The 14,238-nt window shown below is 40.1% G+C and overlaps 1 protein-coding gene across 1 annotated transcript in view; it reads right to left on the bottom strand.

Moving 5' to 3' along the window:
- Positions 1-13,156, bottom strand: part of LOC142203826 (neuromedin-U receptor 2-like) — a 34,933-nt gene extending 21,777 nt beyond the window's left edge. The window contains exons 1-2 of the mRNA XM_075274897.1: positions 12,431-13,156; positions 1,004-1,088 (exon numbers count right to left, since the gene is read on the bottom strand). Of these exons, the coding sequence (XP_075130998.1) occupies positions 1,004-1,088; positions 12,431-13,156 (811 nt within the window). The remainder of the gene's footprint in view (positions 1-1,003; positions 1,089-12,430) is intronic.
- Between the last annotated feature and the right edge of the window lie 1,082 nt (positions 13,157-14,238).

Here is a 14,238-nt window from a genome sequence, read left to right as displayed (position 1 = left end):
TCTTCAGAACAACCATACCTAAAGGATAGGACAGAGGTACAGAGATATTGAGGCTTTCATGAGAGACAGGCCTATTGTATAGTCAGTATAATGCTTCTAAGAATCTACTAGTATATGTGAGCGGTATAATGATGCTAATTGTCAAACAATTGTTATGATTATTTCAGCAGGTTCAGTTGGCTGTTTGCCAGAAATGTAGCTTAAGGACCCCTGTTTTTGGGCTCTGAGCCAGACTTTTCTGCTCTATAAAAAGATTTCCATTGGCCATGCCACTCTTATACATATTTAATTATGCTTGATTCCAGCACCCATGCCTGTCACCTTTGCACATTATATATATATATATATATATATATATATATATATATATATATATATATATATATATTTCTATAGATTAAACAGATATTGTCAACACTGTTCCAAGTAGTTCTTAGAATTTAAGTTCTCTATCAAGTACATCTTTGGAGTGTGGGAAGAAACCCATGAAACCACTGAGTGAATATACTAACTCCTTGTAGATGTTGTCCCTGGCTGGATTTGAACCCACAACTCCAGCGCTACGAGGCAACAGTGCTAACCATTGAGCCACCAAAATAACGATTTGTAAGGGTAGCCACCCCTCTGGTTGATCTCACATTATGCAATTGTCACAATTTACCATAGCCAATTATGAACACTACCACTGGGTGTTTGCTGTGTCACAAAGCCAGCTATTGCCAGCTATGGCGTGCATTCAGCTCCTGAGTCTGCACCATATTTAAATTCCCAACAACCACTGTAGATGTTGGGAATGGATTGATATATTGAGTTCTTTGTACAGACTATGGAACATAGCAATTTATACATACAACATATAATTTGCTATACAATATATGTTTTTTTCAGCACGTTGTTAGTCATCTTCGATCCTGTAGACATATTTGCTTTGGTGGTTACAGAAAACATTTTCTATTCATCTCTATTGAACACTCGGCAATATTAAAGTTCATTTCATACTTACACAGCATCTTTGTGACTGATTTCCGTGATGGTCTCTGGATGTTTACAGACATTTTGTCAGCTTCAAGTGAATGATCAGCCCTGAGCTGAACAAGATAAAGTGAAGAAAGAAAAAAAATCCATGAAACAGCTGACTTACATGAACGCCAATCGCCTGACAGTAATATATGAGTCCAGGCTTTGGAATATTGAAAGTCAGCACAAAAGTCAAATAAAACATTCCTGCAAGAACAGCTAAAATCTTGTGTATCATGCTATGTACTATATATCATATACAATAAATGATATAGAGATGGAAAAATTAGGACTAAAGCAATTTCAAAAATAATCATTTGCTCTGGAGGACCCAAAATGTGTAATGCTTTATTTCCCCTGAGGTGGCACTGCAGGTGAACAGAATGCCTGTTACAAGGTGATCATTGGGGTTCTAAGCAGCAGGACACTCTGTGATAAGCTAATTTTCAATTGTCAAAATGGATTATCCAAAGAAGACAACCTCTTTAACCACTTCATAACTGGACTATTCTTCCTGGTTCATAACTGGACACATTTTCATTCTTTTAGTACATGCAATTTTGAAGGCTATAACTTTTTTGAGTATCTTTTTTTCAGTGATACATAAAGCTTCATTTTTATATTTTTTTCTTTTAGAATTTTTTCCTTTTTTGTTATATATCTTTTATTTTTTTTTTTACCTGAACTTCTGCAATTGGTTAAGCTGTAGCAGCGTAATCTCTTTATCACAGAACACAACAAAAATGATTGAAAAGTTTGACCAAATATAAAACTTTGGGTTAAAAAAAATTAACCCAAACATTATATTTTCTTTTTCTTAATACATTGTGCCCCTACTAAGGTCATAATAAATTTTTGGGGGGAGGACATACACATTCCATTTACTTTAATACATCCTCCTAGTATACACGCAGAGCTGGATCCTATAGGGCAGTGGTCCCCAACCTTTTTTGAACCAGGGACCGGCTTCAAGCAAAAACATTTTTCCATCCCCGGCAGGGTGGGGGTGGGGTAGGGGAGGGGCCTTGGTCATATGGGGTGGGATTATAGGCTTGCTCCATTATGTAGATGTGAAGGCTTTTGGCAGGGATGCTCTGCGGGGCAGGTGGGTATGGCACAAGTATCTGAGCGGACATAGCGAGCCGCTAGACACCGAGGCTGGATACTTTGTGCTAGGCCACTTTGCTCCGTTAATGTATAAACTATAGGGTAGCGCGGCTTCCTTAGCAGCTACAGGACGCTACCGGATAGTTTACACGTTACCATAGTAGCATGGCCTAGTGTGAAGTATCCAGCTAAGGGCGGTTTTACACCTGTGCCCGGTCTCCGCTTTGTGGGTTTTCGACTTCTGCCAACAGGAGATGGAAACCTGGCATTTAGTGTCCGGCTGTGAGCGCCCGTGAGCGAATTCTGGCCTTTTTTTTTTTTAACTGGACACAAAGTCCTGCCTGTCTGACATTCAAATGAATGGGTTTACAAATGAAACTACCTGCTGTCCAGTTTCTCGGGCAGGAAACTGAAACCTGCAAACCTGCAAGTGTGAACCCGCCCTATGACTGAGGCCAGTCCCGCGGACTGACAAGTAACTTCCAGCGGCTAGATCCTGGTCTGCTTTTGCAGAGCTCACTTCCAAGTGCTCAGGTATATAAGGTCAATGGGAGGTCAGCAAGTGGTTAATAAACATTTTTCCCTACAAATTTGAATAGAATGATACCAAAAAGTATAATGTAAGACAGCACAGTGTGCAATGAATTAAGGTGAAATCTGAGATTCACCTGCTTATAGATAATACTGTAATGATTATTAGAAGAAAGGGTACCCCAAAACTAAGATCAAAGCGGGTCTTCTAGTGCCAGATCTTGCCAACCAGGACAGGGTTTGGTGGTTGTTTCCCCCTCTACTTCCTTTCCATGGGCCAGTTCCTATAGATTTTGTGGGCAATATTATGTCTAGAGAAGACTACTATCAAGGTGGCTCCCTGTAAGAATATAGGATGGTATTGTAGGTGCTACTATAAAAATTGCTTCAAAATAATAAACTAAATCACACTCACTTTCGGTACCCAACTGATGCGCCCTTTTCGCAGTCTAAATTGGTTGGCTACCTGCACATCATATGTTTATTAGCAGCAGTGTAGGATATTGCACCTTCCTCACATTTACTTGAATGGGACACGGGGGCAATATCCTAGACCACTGCTATTATGTACAGTAAGTGGCATGTACATGGGTTGACTATTTGAGAACAGGGTTAAGGGGATATCAGGGAAGACAGGTTTGCAAATTCCAGTGAGCGCCCTCTATTGGTTTGCAACACTGAGGCAGCAGCTGACTTCCTAATTACATAATGGAAGACAGATTTGCATATTCTTCCCATGGTATTTGAGAACAGACAAGTGAAACACTCAGTTTACAAATGGATTTACAATATACCTGCCATTAGTATACTGTACACTATGTCCAGTTTGAGATTCATTGGATGTGATTGCATCTTGTTGGCTGGTATATTGGCAGATTCTGTGGATAAAATTGCTCATCTCTAATTTGGACCTTATTGTTTGCAGAGGATATGGCACAGATAGGAGATGCTGATATGACAGGTGACTGCACAAGATTATGTCATATGCTTAGAAATGATGTGTCGGGAAGCAGAATCAGGGATCAGTGTATACATATTACAATGGTGACCAGGACATGACATTGATTCGGGCTATAGATTCATGTATACAAATAGTTAATTCCTGTTTTTTCCTGCCTTTTATGACAACAGGTTTACAGCCCTAGAGGCTGCCAGTGTTCCCATTAACGCCAGCAAAATGACTATTATACAATGAGCCATTCACCAAATGACCGTGGCTTATTAAGAGCAGTCTGGTCTGGAAGGCATCTCTGGTATCAGCAGTCAGCGGCCATTTCATTTACCAGCTATTTATGAACAATGGGTGAAAGCTGCTAATGTCAGGCAGCAGGAAATCCTCGTGCGGCATACAGACGTGTCATTCCTTGTATATGGGGCATAGCAGTCATTTGTAAAAGAAACACAGAATTTCTGGAAACCATATACAATATATTATAAAAAAAAGTCAATAAATATGTTGTACAAAAGATATTGAGGATCTGAATCCTCCTAAAGAAAATTTTAAATCTTAAATAATTTTAATGTAAAGTTAAATTTAAATCTGAAACATGTTCGTTGTGTATGTGTGAATGTCCCGGAAAAAGCCTTAAGGCCCCATGTAGCGAAGTGCGGCTAAGAAACGTCAGGGAAGAAAAATGCAGAGGATCAAGGATTTTTCTGTAGCGTTTTTCACTGTCACTATCGGCATAGGAATTGATACACAAATATATATATATATATATATATATATATATATATATATATATTAAGGAATAAATACATTTGTTGAAAACCATAAATCCCTGGTATTACCTTTATGTAGTGTAATAATGTATCTACACTGCCTGGCCAAAAAAAAAGTCGCGAGTGTTAATATTTAGTTGGGCCACCATGAGCACGAATAACAGCACGCATCCGTCTCAGCATGGAGTCTATAATGTTCTGTAGTATAAATAGATAAGAAAAATAAGCATATAGCTCACCACCTCCAGTTAGCTTGATAAGTCCTTATAATTCCTGGGTGCACGATCCTGGCCTCTGACTAAGGCACTTTGTAGTTGAAGCATATAGAAAAGGATAGTAGGATCTGCTCGACCAGGTAAGTTAAAAAATAACTTTTAATCCAACATGGTTACAAAACACACAAAAGAAAATAGATGTGAAATGACAAAAAAGAAGAAAAATGGTGATTAAAACCACATTCTGATAGCTCTAGCTAGAGCTATCAGAATGTGGTTTTAATCACCATTTTTCTTCTTTTTTGTCATTTCACATCTATTTTCTTTTGTGTGTTTTTTAACCATGTCGGATTAAAAGTTATTTTTTAATTTACCTGGTCGAGCAGATCCTACTATCCTTTTCTATAATGTTCTGTAGTGTAGACTCAGGGATTTTGATCCAATTCTCGAGTATCAGGGAGCCCAGGTTATGCACATTCGTTGGGGGTGGTGAGTGACAGCGCAGGTTCCTTTCCAGCACATTCCAGTGTTTCGTGTGCTTCTCGTCGCACCCGGACACGACCATCACTCTGGAACAATGTGAAACGTGATTCTTCTGACCACATGACCTTTCTCCACTGCTCTAGGGTCCAATCCTTGTGGTCTCTTGCAAATGACAGGCGCCGACGTCTGTTGGTCTCTGTCACCAATGGTTTTCGTGTGGCGACACAACTGTTGAGACTCATTCCTTTGAGTTCTCGTCGCATTGTTCGCTCCAAAATGTGTCGCTCCGTCGAGTTGAACATCTGTGTGAGCTCAAAGGTGATTTTCCGGCGGTTATTCTTCACCAGTCGCTTTAAGGACCTACGACCTCCAGTTTTGAGTATAGTCTTACGCCCACACTTTCCACGGTTGGAGGGGGGTTCTCTGTCCGATACCAGTTACTTCGGCTATCTCCTTGGTTGATTTGTTGGCCTGATGCAATCCAATGACTTGCCCCTTCTTGAAGGCACTAACATCTCTTTCTCTGGTAGCTCTTCCGTTGGTAGACATCGCTTCACACCTTTAATTATGATCTGCACTTGACAGGCTACAGCTCAATTATATATATTCAAGAATATATGCAAATTCCTGACATGAACAGTTCATAATTGTATCAGGGGTGGAACGGTACCTTGTTGCACAAGGCGACTTTTTTTTTGGCCAGGCAGTGTCTATGACAGCTGCATAATGGCTTCATACTATAGTAGAAGCACCAACAGCTACTATAGGGCTCCCCATGGTGATGCCATCTCAGTACAATCCTTTGCTTTAGAGAACTCACCCCTGGCTGCTCCGCAAGAGGGAGATTCACAGGTCTCTGTGATCAGACAGACACTTGGGGCAAGGAAGATAGACCTAGGGAGGACTTTACATGATCAAAGGATCCAGGCCAAGGTTAGCCACTAGGAAGTTCCCAGAGACAGAGCAAAAGGACCAAGCTCTGATCCCGTAAGCAGGTTCAGACTCAGCAGCATAGGCAGCAAGGGGCCAAAGGCAGCCCTGCAGAGGGAGCCAGAGGTGAGCGTTGTCTCCAGCTACCAATGGAGACTGAAGCTGTTAGTTGTCTCCTTCCAGGCACACATTACTTTACGTCCCCCCTTTGCTATAGATTGAAGAAATCTACTTCTGGATCACACCTCCTTTCTCTTGTACAAGTTAGTAGACGTATGGTGACAATAAGCTCTTGGCTCTCCTGTCCACACCAACACTCTGGATCACCCATCACACAGGACTGAAATGTACAATGTTCTCCTTTAAACTGGATCTGTCACACCATGCATACACTCTGATACGCAGATAGCATTTCATAGGTAGGTAGATCAATACATAGTTTTATAGTGATAATGTGGACGCTTAGGTCCAAGCCACAAAGGGTCCTGTAGTCACAGCACTAAAACATACACAAATATGCGAGTCTGATCTTTATCATCAAATATCATCAAAACTCAGTCATTTAGGGCTGTTCACATGTTAGTTTACATACTACATGTGATAGTTTACAAATTGCTTGTAACAGATTGTAGTCACAAAGATACCTTAAAGCTAAGGCCCCACATAGCGAGCCACGGACAAAAAGCTCTGTTGAAAGACTGTGGTAGACACGCATCTCACTTTTTTCCGCAGCGCTTTTTATAGAAAGTTCACAATGTTTTCTTCTGCGGAATTTCTGCCTCTATTATTCCTATATGGAAACCACCAGCTGATTTTTTTTTCTGTATCATGTGGATGGGATTTTCCAAAATCCCATTCACTCTGCAGATACTGTAAAACGCTGTGATTTTTGCAGTGCCATTCCCACTGTGGCCAAATCACTGCATTTTTGCAACATGGGGCTGCGGCCTAAAACAATTAAATAGACTTATAGGGTCTAACCACTGGTCTTTACAACAGTCTTGAGAACAAGGGTACCCAGTCTCCATAACTACTTGTCTTTACAACAGTTTGAGAACAAGGGTGCCCAGTCTCCATAACCACTGGTCTTTACAACAGTCTTGAGAACAAGGGTGTCCAGCCTCCTGCCATTCTGTGTGTGCTGGCACTTTTCATTAATGTTCTTTGTCAATACGAAAGAATCCATGAGGATGTTCTATAAAAACCTTCATTGGAAAACCTATTTAACACCAGAATGATCTCATCTTTAGTGACATGTGGTAAAGAAAATGGTCCCATTACAAATATTAAAATGAGGCCTGTCCAGAACAGAAGGACATTGCTTCTGAGGGGAGCCATTATCTTAGAAGAAGATACAGGCAAACCTTCCAAGACTCATTCTGTAAATATTCGTAAGGTTCGATCCTCAGGTTTGTTGTGTACTAAACTTGTTCAGATAGCACCAGAGGTGCTATTATTATATTCTGGGGTCTCATCAGAATATAACGTTTTGAAGCTCTCGGCTTCTTCTTCAGATATATCTAATAACACTTTCTAAAGGCTGCATATTTATATACAACTGGATACACAGGGATAGGATTTCAGGAGGGAGGGGGAAGAGGCTTATTACTATATACATATAAATATAAACAATTCCCAGTTCCCAGGTTCTTTATCTTTATGGCTGTCTTAGTTCAATGATTTGTATAGAATGACATGAACCCATGTGATGCATTCATTCCATTATCCAGAGTGTTAAATAGGGTCATGCACTTGTACTCATAAATCCTTCTCTGTTTCCTTGATTTAAAATTCCCTCTCAAAATCAAAATTTTCATGTCATTGGTGATATTATGATCTTCGTGGCAGAAATGTTTTGGCACGAGAAGGTCCATTCTGTGTTGTTTAATTGTATGGCGATATGAATTAATTCTCATTCTGAGCTTCGGTGGAACATTTGGTGCAAATTATTAAAAACACATTAGGTGTGTTACAGGTGAACATACCTGGGATTTTATATTCCCTGTTAGAGTTTGGTATCTCTATCCTGTCAGTGGTCAGTATGTGAGGGCAGGTTTTGCACCTTTCATCTCTCCTGGGCATTTTTGCGATGTCTAGTGGTTCCTGGCATCTTCTCCAGGTCTCTTCCAGTCTTTGTCTGATTTTATATTCCTTGTAATCACCACAAACTATGATTGGGCTTCAATGATCACATGGGGCGAGCCGAGACAGGGGATTACCAGGTACCCAGGAGAGGTATGGTAAGGTATGTGTTATTTTCCCTTACATCTCATGGGCCTCCACGTGTAATATTCTGGGGTTTGAAGAAATCCTAGAGTATAATAGTGTTTTCGTGGTTTTAGTGGTTACATGAAAGTAAGGACCCTGTGCACTCCCTGTGCAATCTATACAGTATATGTCTTGATTTAAAAAGCTTTAGAAGTGCGGTTATTTGCTAGCGTACCGCTAATGAGGCTAGACAACTTGGTATGACGACTTTAAGCATCCCAGTTGCATCTTAGGCTTCTGAATTCTTGGGCCGTGTATACACTGGGTACGATTTGGATGTGCACCTACTAATGTAGAACCTGTATGTTCCAGCCACAGGCTGGTCCTCTCTGTTATAGGACCTTGTTCACACGATGTGTGTGTGAATACATGAATAGATTAAAATAGGGGTTCATTAGCCACACATGGTTTGTTCGAGCAATAGGACCCTGTGCACAGCCGGTGCAATTTATATATGCCTTGATTTAAAAAGTTTTAGAAGTGCAGTTATTTGCTAAAAGGCGCTCACTCTAAAACAACATGAGTAGACTGAGGTTGTGGTGAAAGGTTACATCGGATTATTTAAATAGCGGTGGTCCCTGTGATTGTTAATATTGTCCCATTGGAAACCTTGGATACATTTGTGCTCATCACATGGGGTTGGGGATTGTGCACTTTGGTCCTGATTTTGACATAGGAAGCCGCGTCAGAATAGGACCAAAATGCACCTGCCGCGACTGTCCCTGCTTCCGACAGTCGTGGCTTCCCGCTCCTGGGTAGGCCCAAATGAATGGAAAAAAGGACGCTAGCGGTCTACATAGACCTCTATTGTGAGGGGGTGGATTTTGAGGTGGATTCGTCATCAAAATCCACCCTCTCTTGGCCGTGTGAACAAGCCCTAAAATCCTGGATAAACTTCTCATCAACAAAAATCTAGTTCCTTTAAATTTAGTTAGATTAATAAGAATTCTCTATTTCCTGTTATTAGATAAGTGTCTAGCCTTTTTATAAATGTTAACATGGTATCTACCATTACTATATCTTGGAGTTAAGTGGAATACACTAACTGGAAAAAAAACCTCTATTCTATATAGATTCTCACACCTCATTCTCCCACAGTCAGGTACAGACTGAGGTTGACCATCAATTTATTTCATGTGTGCCATGAGTGAATATTGCTTAGTATCTTGCCTTATCTATTTATCTATCTATTTAGATATTTTGACCGACCCAGGAACATTTTCTGATTTTCCGGTGACATTCCGTTTCCCCATCTCCAGAAATGGGACATCACTTATACTAATCTCCCTCCTCCTCTTCTTAACATCTGCCGGCCACCCATGCCTGTGCAATAAAGCCAGAGTGCCAGCTACAGCGCATGCCAGCTCTATTGCGCAAGCGCTGACAAATGTTAAGAAGATGAGACGATGGCTCCCCAGGAAGTGATGTCCCGTGACCAGAAGATCTGGACAGAAAACAGGTAAGTATGATTGGGGAGGGGGTTGGGTTAGTTAGTTAGTTGGGTAGGGCTATCAGTGGGCGGGCTAGGTTAGGAAATAGGGAGGGGGTGTGAGGGAGTGAGAGGAAGGTAATGTGAGTTAGTTCTGGGTGAAGCACAAAGCATGGTGGTAGTTGTAAGAAAACAGAACAGGAAGCTACACATGTGAACAAATGCAGAAGATGCAAGGAGCTCCAAGAGAAACCCAGAAATCACTCAAAACACTGTTTAAGGTATTTGGGTGCATTTATTAACCCATTAATAGCGCTAACAGACCTTTTTTGAAAAATGTTTTTTTTTTTTGCCTGGGTATACCCCTTTAATATTAAAAATAGGGAATCCTACAAACCCATAGAGAATAACCATGTGAACTCAATATCACCCCACCTATGACCCTTAACATATAGACATGGCAGAGCTAAATTTAATGATACTTCTCCAAAGCTGTAAGATGATAGCTTGCAAAAACCAATAACATTGTGACTATAGTATCACCAGCACCTGGCATGTGCCCTGGGTCTCTTGGGACCAGCGATCACCACTTTATCCACAACCAATTTCATATGTGCTCTCTGATCCCTCCCTCAGTGCCCATGAGAACGTATTATGACATCTGCATTATGATGTGACTATTATTTGTGAGTGTGACCAACTCAGCTATGCTACAATTCTCCATTCAGAGGTAGATCCAGCCCGGACAATATTATGTCTTAATACCAGTGGAACCAAATTTTGCCCATCCTTTCTGTGCAACAGCTGGTAGGGCTTAGACTAGTCATTTTTAGCGTATACAGACTGATTAAAGGATTGGATTCAGTTAACAATGCCAAGGCAAGGATGGATGAATGGTAAGAATCAAGTCATGGCGGTCATGATAAACCAGAACCTTTTATCGGTAGTAGAGTATAGCAGCAGCACTCTTGTCTATAGGCTGTCTCTGGTATTGGAGCTCAATCACGTTACATTGACTGGGACTGAGCTGTAATACTAGATACAGTCAATATTGGAAATAACCATCTATGTGTTTTAATCTGATAAAACTCCGCTAATGCCAGTTCTTGACTTTCACAGACAAATAGGTAACTAAAATCTCTTGATATAAAGCCCCCCCACCCCCAGGTTATAGAACTGAATGGTTTATACTGTGGGTTACATGGTGACGGACACAGCAGTGGACGGATTATAAGAAATCTATTTGTACAGTGGTTAATAATAGTTTCCAAAGCCTTCTGTGCCACAAGAAACCTGAACTTACTTCCTTTGGTTTATCAATATTTCCCACTTGCTGCTTTATAGGATATTTTGCTTATTACATCCGATAACCATTGAATTTCATTATCAGAGCCGTAAATGATTGTCTTGACATTGTGCAATGTCCAGAAGGCGGAAACTACAACTAATGGGATCTGTTTTATGTGGTTACCTTAAGCTGCTGAGTGTAGAATATCAGCAAAATGAATTCATTGACATAACATGTAGGTTTTCCATCTGGCGGAGTTATCTCAGGTAATATATTACAGGTTCCTCAAGCAACAGGAGGTTAAACACAGAGGAGGATTTACATTAGACAGGACTATACTAAAGAAGGCAATGAATGCATCTCAACGGCATTGCAACAGCTCTATAATCCATATATAACTGATGTGGCAGAGCTGAGTTTGTTATCAGGCACAACACAATGTATTTCATACAGCTTTACAGGTATATGTACAGGATTTACTAGGGGGGAAGTCACATGCTGCGGATTTGTTACCAAAATTTCATTGACTGAAGATCAGTTCCATTCATACGTATGGGTGTATATTATCATAAAGCACATGGATTCAGATAAATGGACCATTCTGTAATAAATCTGTCACGTATGAATTTAGCTTTTGTAGCTATAACTATAAATGGCAATATTTTACCTGGTCAAGTAACAATGTCAAGGCATGAAAGCATGAATGGGATGAATGAAGACAGACTAGTCATGAGAAACCGTAAACTTTGATGATAATGTAAATGTTATTGCTCATCGCCATCAGATTAATATACTACTGAGGACATAAAGTAGATATAGAGTTAAAATTCAGCTTTGCTATATGAAGATAATGCATTATTTATTGAAATAAAAATTTGATGTATAAACATTTGCCTAGTTATGGACCGCATGTATTCAATGAACAGAAAGCAGTTGCACTAAAGTCTTCCTCTTCTGTATTTCTTACATTGAAACAAACCCATACAATAATGGTGATTTGTAGAATACGGCAATTGTTTCTGTGTATTACAGTATCTGTCATGATGTCGTGTCTCATGTTGAGAAAGTCCACACTGCAGCATCTGTTGCATGTAGGACTTTTCATTCAGGGAACTGGAAACCCAATGACCCATTATAGTTTATGGAATCTATTTAAGTCCACTGTTATGTTTGGCTATCCTATTATTTCCATTGTTTTTCTCCTATAACAGATCAGAACAATGGAACCTGGGCACTGATGATAATACAGTTATTGAGCAAAATGAATATTGATGGTATCTTTCTCAGCTGACATTATCCAAAAAGTGAAATTCTGCACATATATATCGTTTTTTAGCTTGATGTGTAATGAAGGATGGTGTTTGTATGTCTACTTTATAACCTCACAAACACAAAGTGTAAGTATGGCATGTTGTCATGAGTAAAGGACATCGGACTTACTTTAATGCCCATCATACAGTAGAGGACACTGATGACTCCCATCGGCAGTACAAAGAAGAGCAGAGATGTGATTTGGATGATACAGTTGTAAATCCACAAGGGCTGGACCACAGTACAGGTAGCAGAGTCGGGTACAAGGCTACCATTGGGGAAATACTGCAGTAGGATGCCATGCGTAGTGGTATTGGGAATGGAGAAAAGAATAGAGAAGATCCAAAGTGTGATGAGTATTCTCAGTGCTCTTCTTCGGGTGCTCTTGAGCTTGGCTTGAAAGGGATGCATAATGGCCACATATCTTTCCACACTGACTGTGGTCACACTCAGAATAGAAGCAAAGCATACCGTTTCAAAAAGAACTGTCTTAAAATAACAGCCCCAAGCACCAAAAAGAAAAGGGTAGTTGCTCCACATCTCATAGACTTCTAGAGGCATCCCAAGAAGAAGGACCAGAAGATCAGAAACAGCCAGACTGAACAGGTAATAATTTGTTGGAGTCCTCATGTTATGGTGCTTTAAGATAACCAGACACACCAGCATGTTGCCACTGACCCCCACCAAGAAGATCACAGCGTACACCAGAGTCATGGGCAGTGATAAGCGGCTACGTTTTGGCCCACACATATATGCCAAGTATTCTTCAGTGCTGTTTAGATACCTCAGAAAAGAGTGGTCTGAAGAAAAAATATTACCTGGCCAGGTAAAATTGATATTCTGCTGGTCATCCATGACTATGGCTTGATAAGGTCAAGAAGCTAGAATCAGTTTGGCTCTAATCAATAATAAATTGCATATGTCAATGGGAATAACAAATAGGCAATTAATAGGCAGAAAACAATAGGCAGACAAGGAAGATGGATACAAGGTAAATATAATGACTTAAGATACACACACGTGACACATAAAAGACACAAATGATAGAATGTAACAAAGTAGGCAAGATAACAGATACTGTACATATACAGACAGGTCTAATACAAATAAAGGTAAAGGACTAGAGAATGCAAAGGTGGAACATGAATGAACTAAAAGTAAAAAAATAAAATAAAAGCAAAAAATGAAGACCTGGTCCAAAATATTTCACAAAAACAACAAAAATGAAAAAAAAAAAAATAAAAAAAAATAAAAAAATCTTCTTTTCAGGTACTTTACATACAAAGACTTGAGTCTTCAGATGGGAAAATGCTGCCCAACTCCCAGTTTGTGCTGCTGTGATACTGTACACCAGTTGCCTTGCACAGATCTCTGCTTTTTCAGTAGAATTTCTCCTCCCCTGAAGGACGCTCATTGGGTGCTGGAGATTATTCAATATTCTCACAATGACTTGAAGCTGGCTTCTTCACAAATCTGAGACGACGAGACTTTAGCTGTTGCAGGTGGTTCGCTTTACATGACAAAGTTTCATTGACTACAGTTCAACAAAGCTGTCAATTGAGGGGTTAATTCCTACCACGTAGGTTCTGCGCTAATTACATTGTTACCGGGGAATACTGGATGTAAAGACTGACTAAGCTCATTATTCTGTACATGTTATGTTCGCCTGGTCTGATATTCAATGGGGTTGTCTGGTTAATAAACCATGTTATATACCCTATTAAGGAATTCTTATGCAGAGTTAATGAGGGAGTCCTGTATTCCTGTGTCCTCGTCTTTAGACATAAAGGGAGTATCTTACTCAGGAGGATCTGTCCGTTCCTCTGCTACAAGGATAACACAATGAATTGCCACCACCTGATGCTTCATCTTCTTTATGACTGAAGAGAGCATTTTGTAATTGGCTAATGAGATAAGGTAAGGTAAGGTAAGGTAAA

This window comes from Leptodactylus fuscus, chromosome 5 (assembly GCF_031893055.1).
Source record: "Leptodactylus fuscus isolate aLepFus1 chromosome 5, aLepFus1.hap2, whole genome shotgun sequence".
Classification (NCBI taxonomy): Eukaryota; Metazoa; Chordata; class Amphibia; order Anura; family Leptodactylidae; genus Leptodactylus; species Leptodactylus fuscus.
This window is presented reverse-complemented; position numbering and strand designations above follow the sequence as displayed.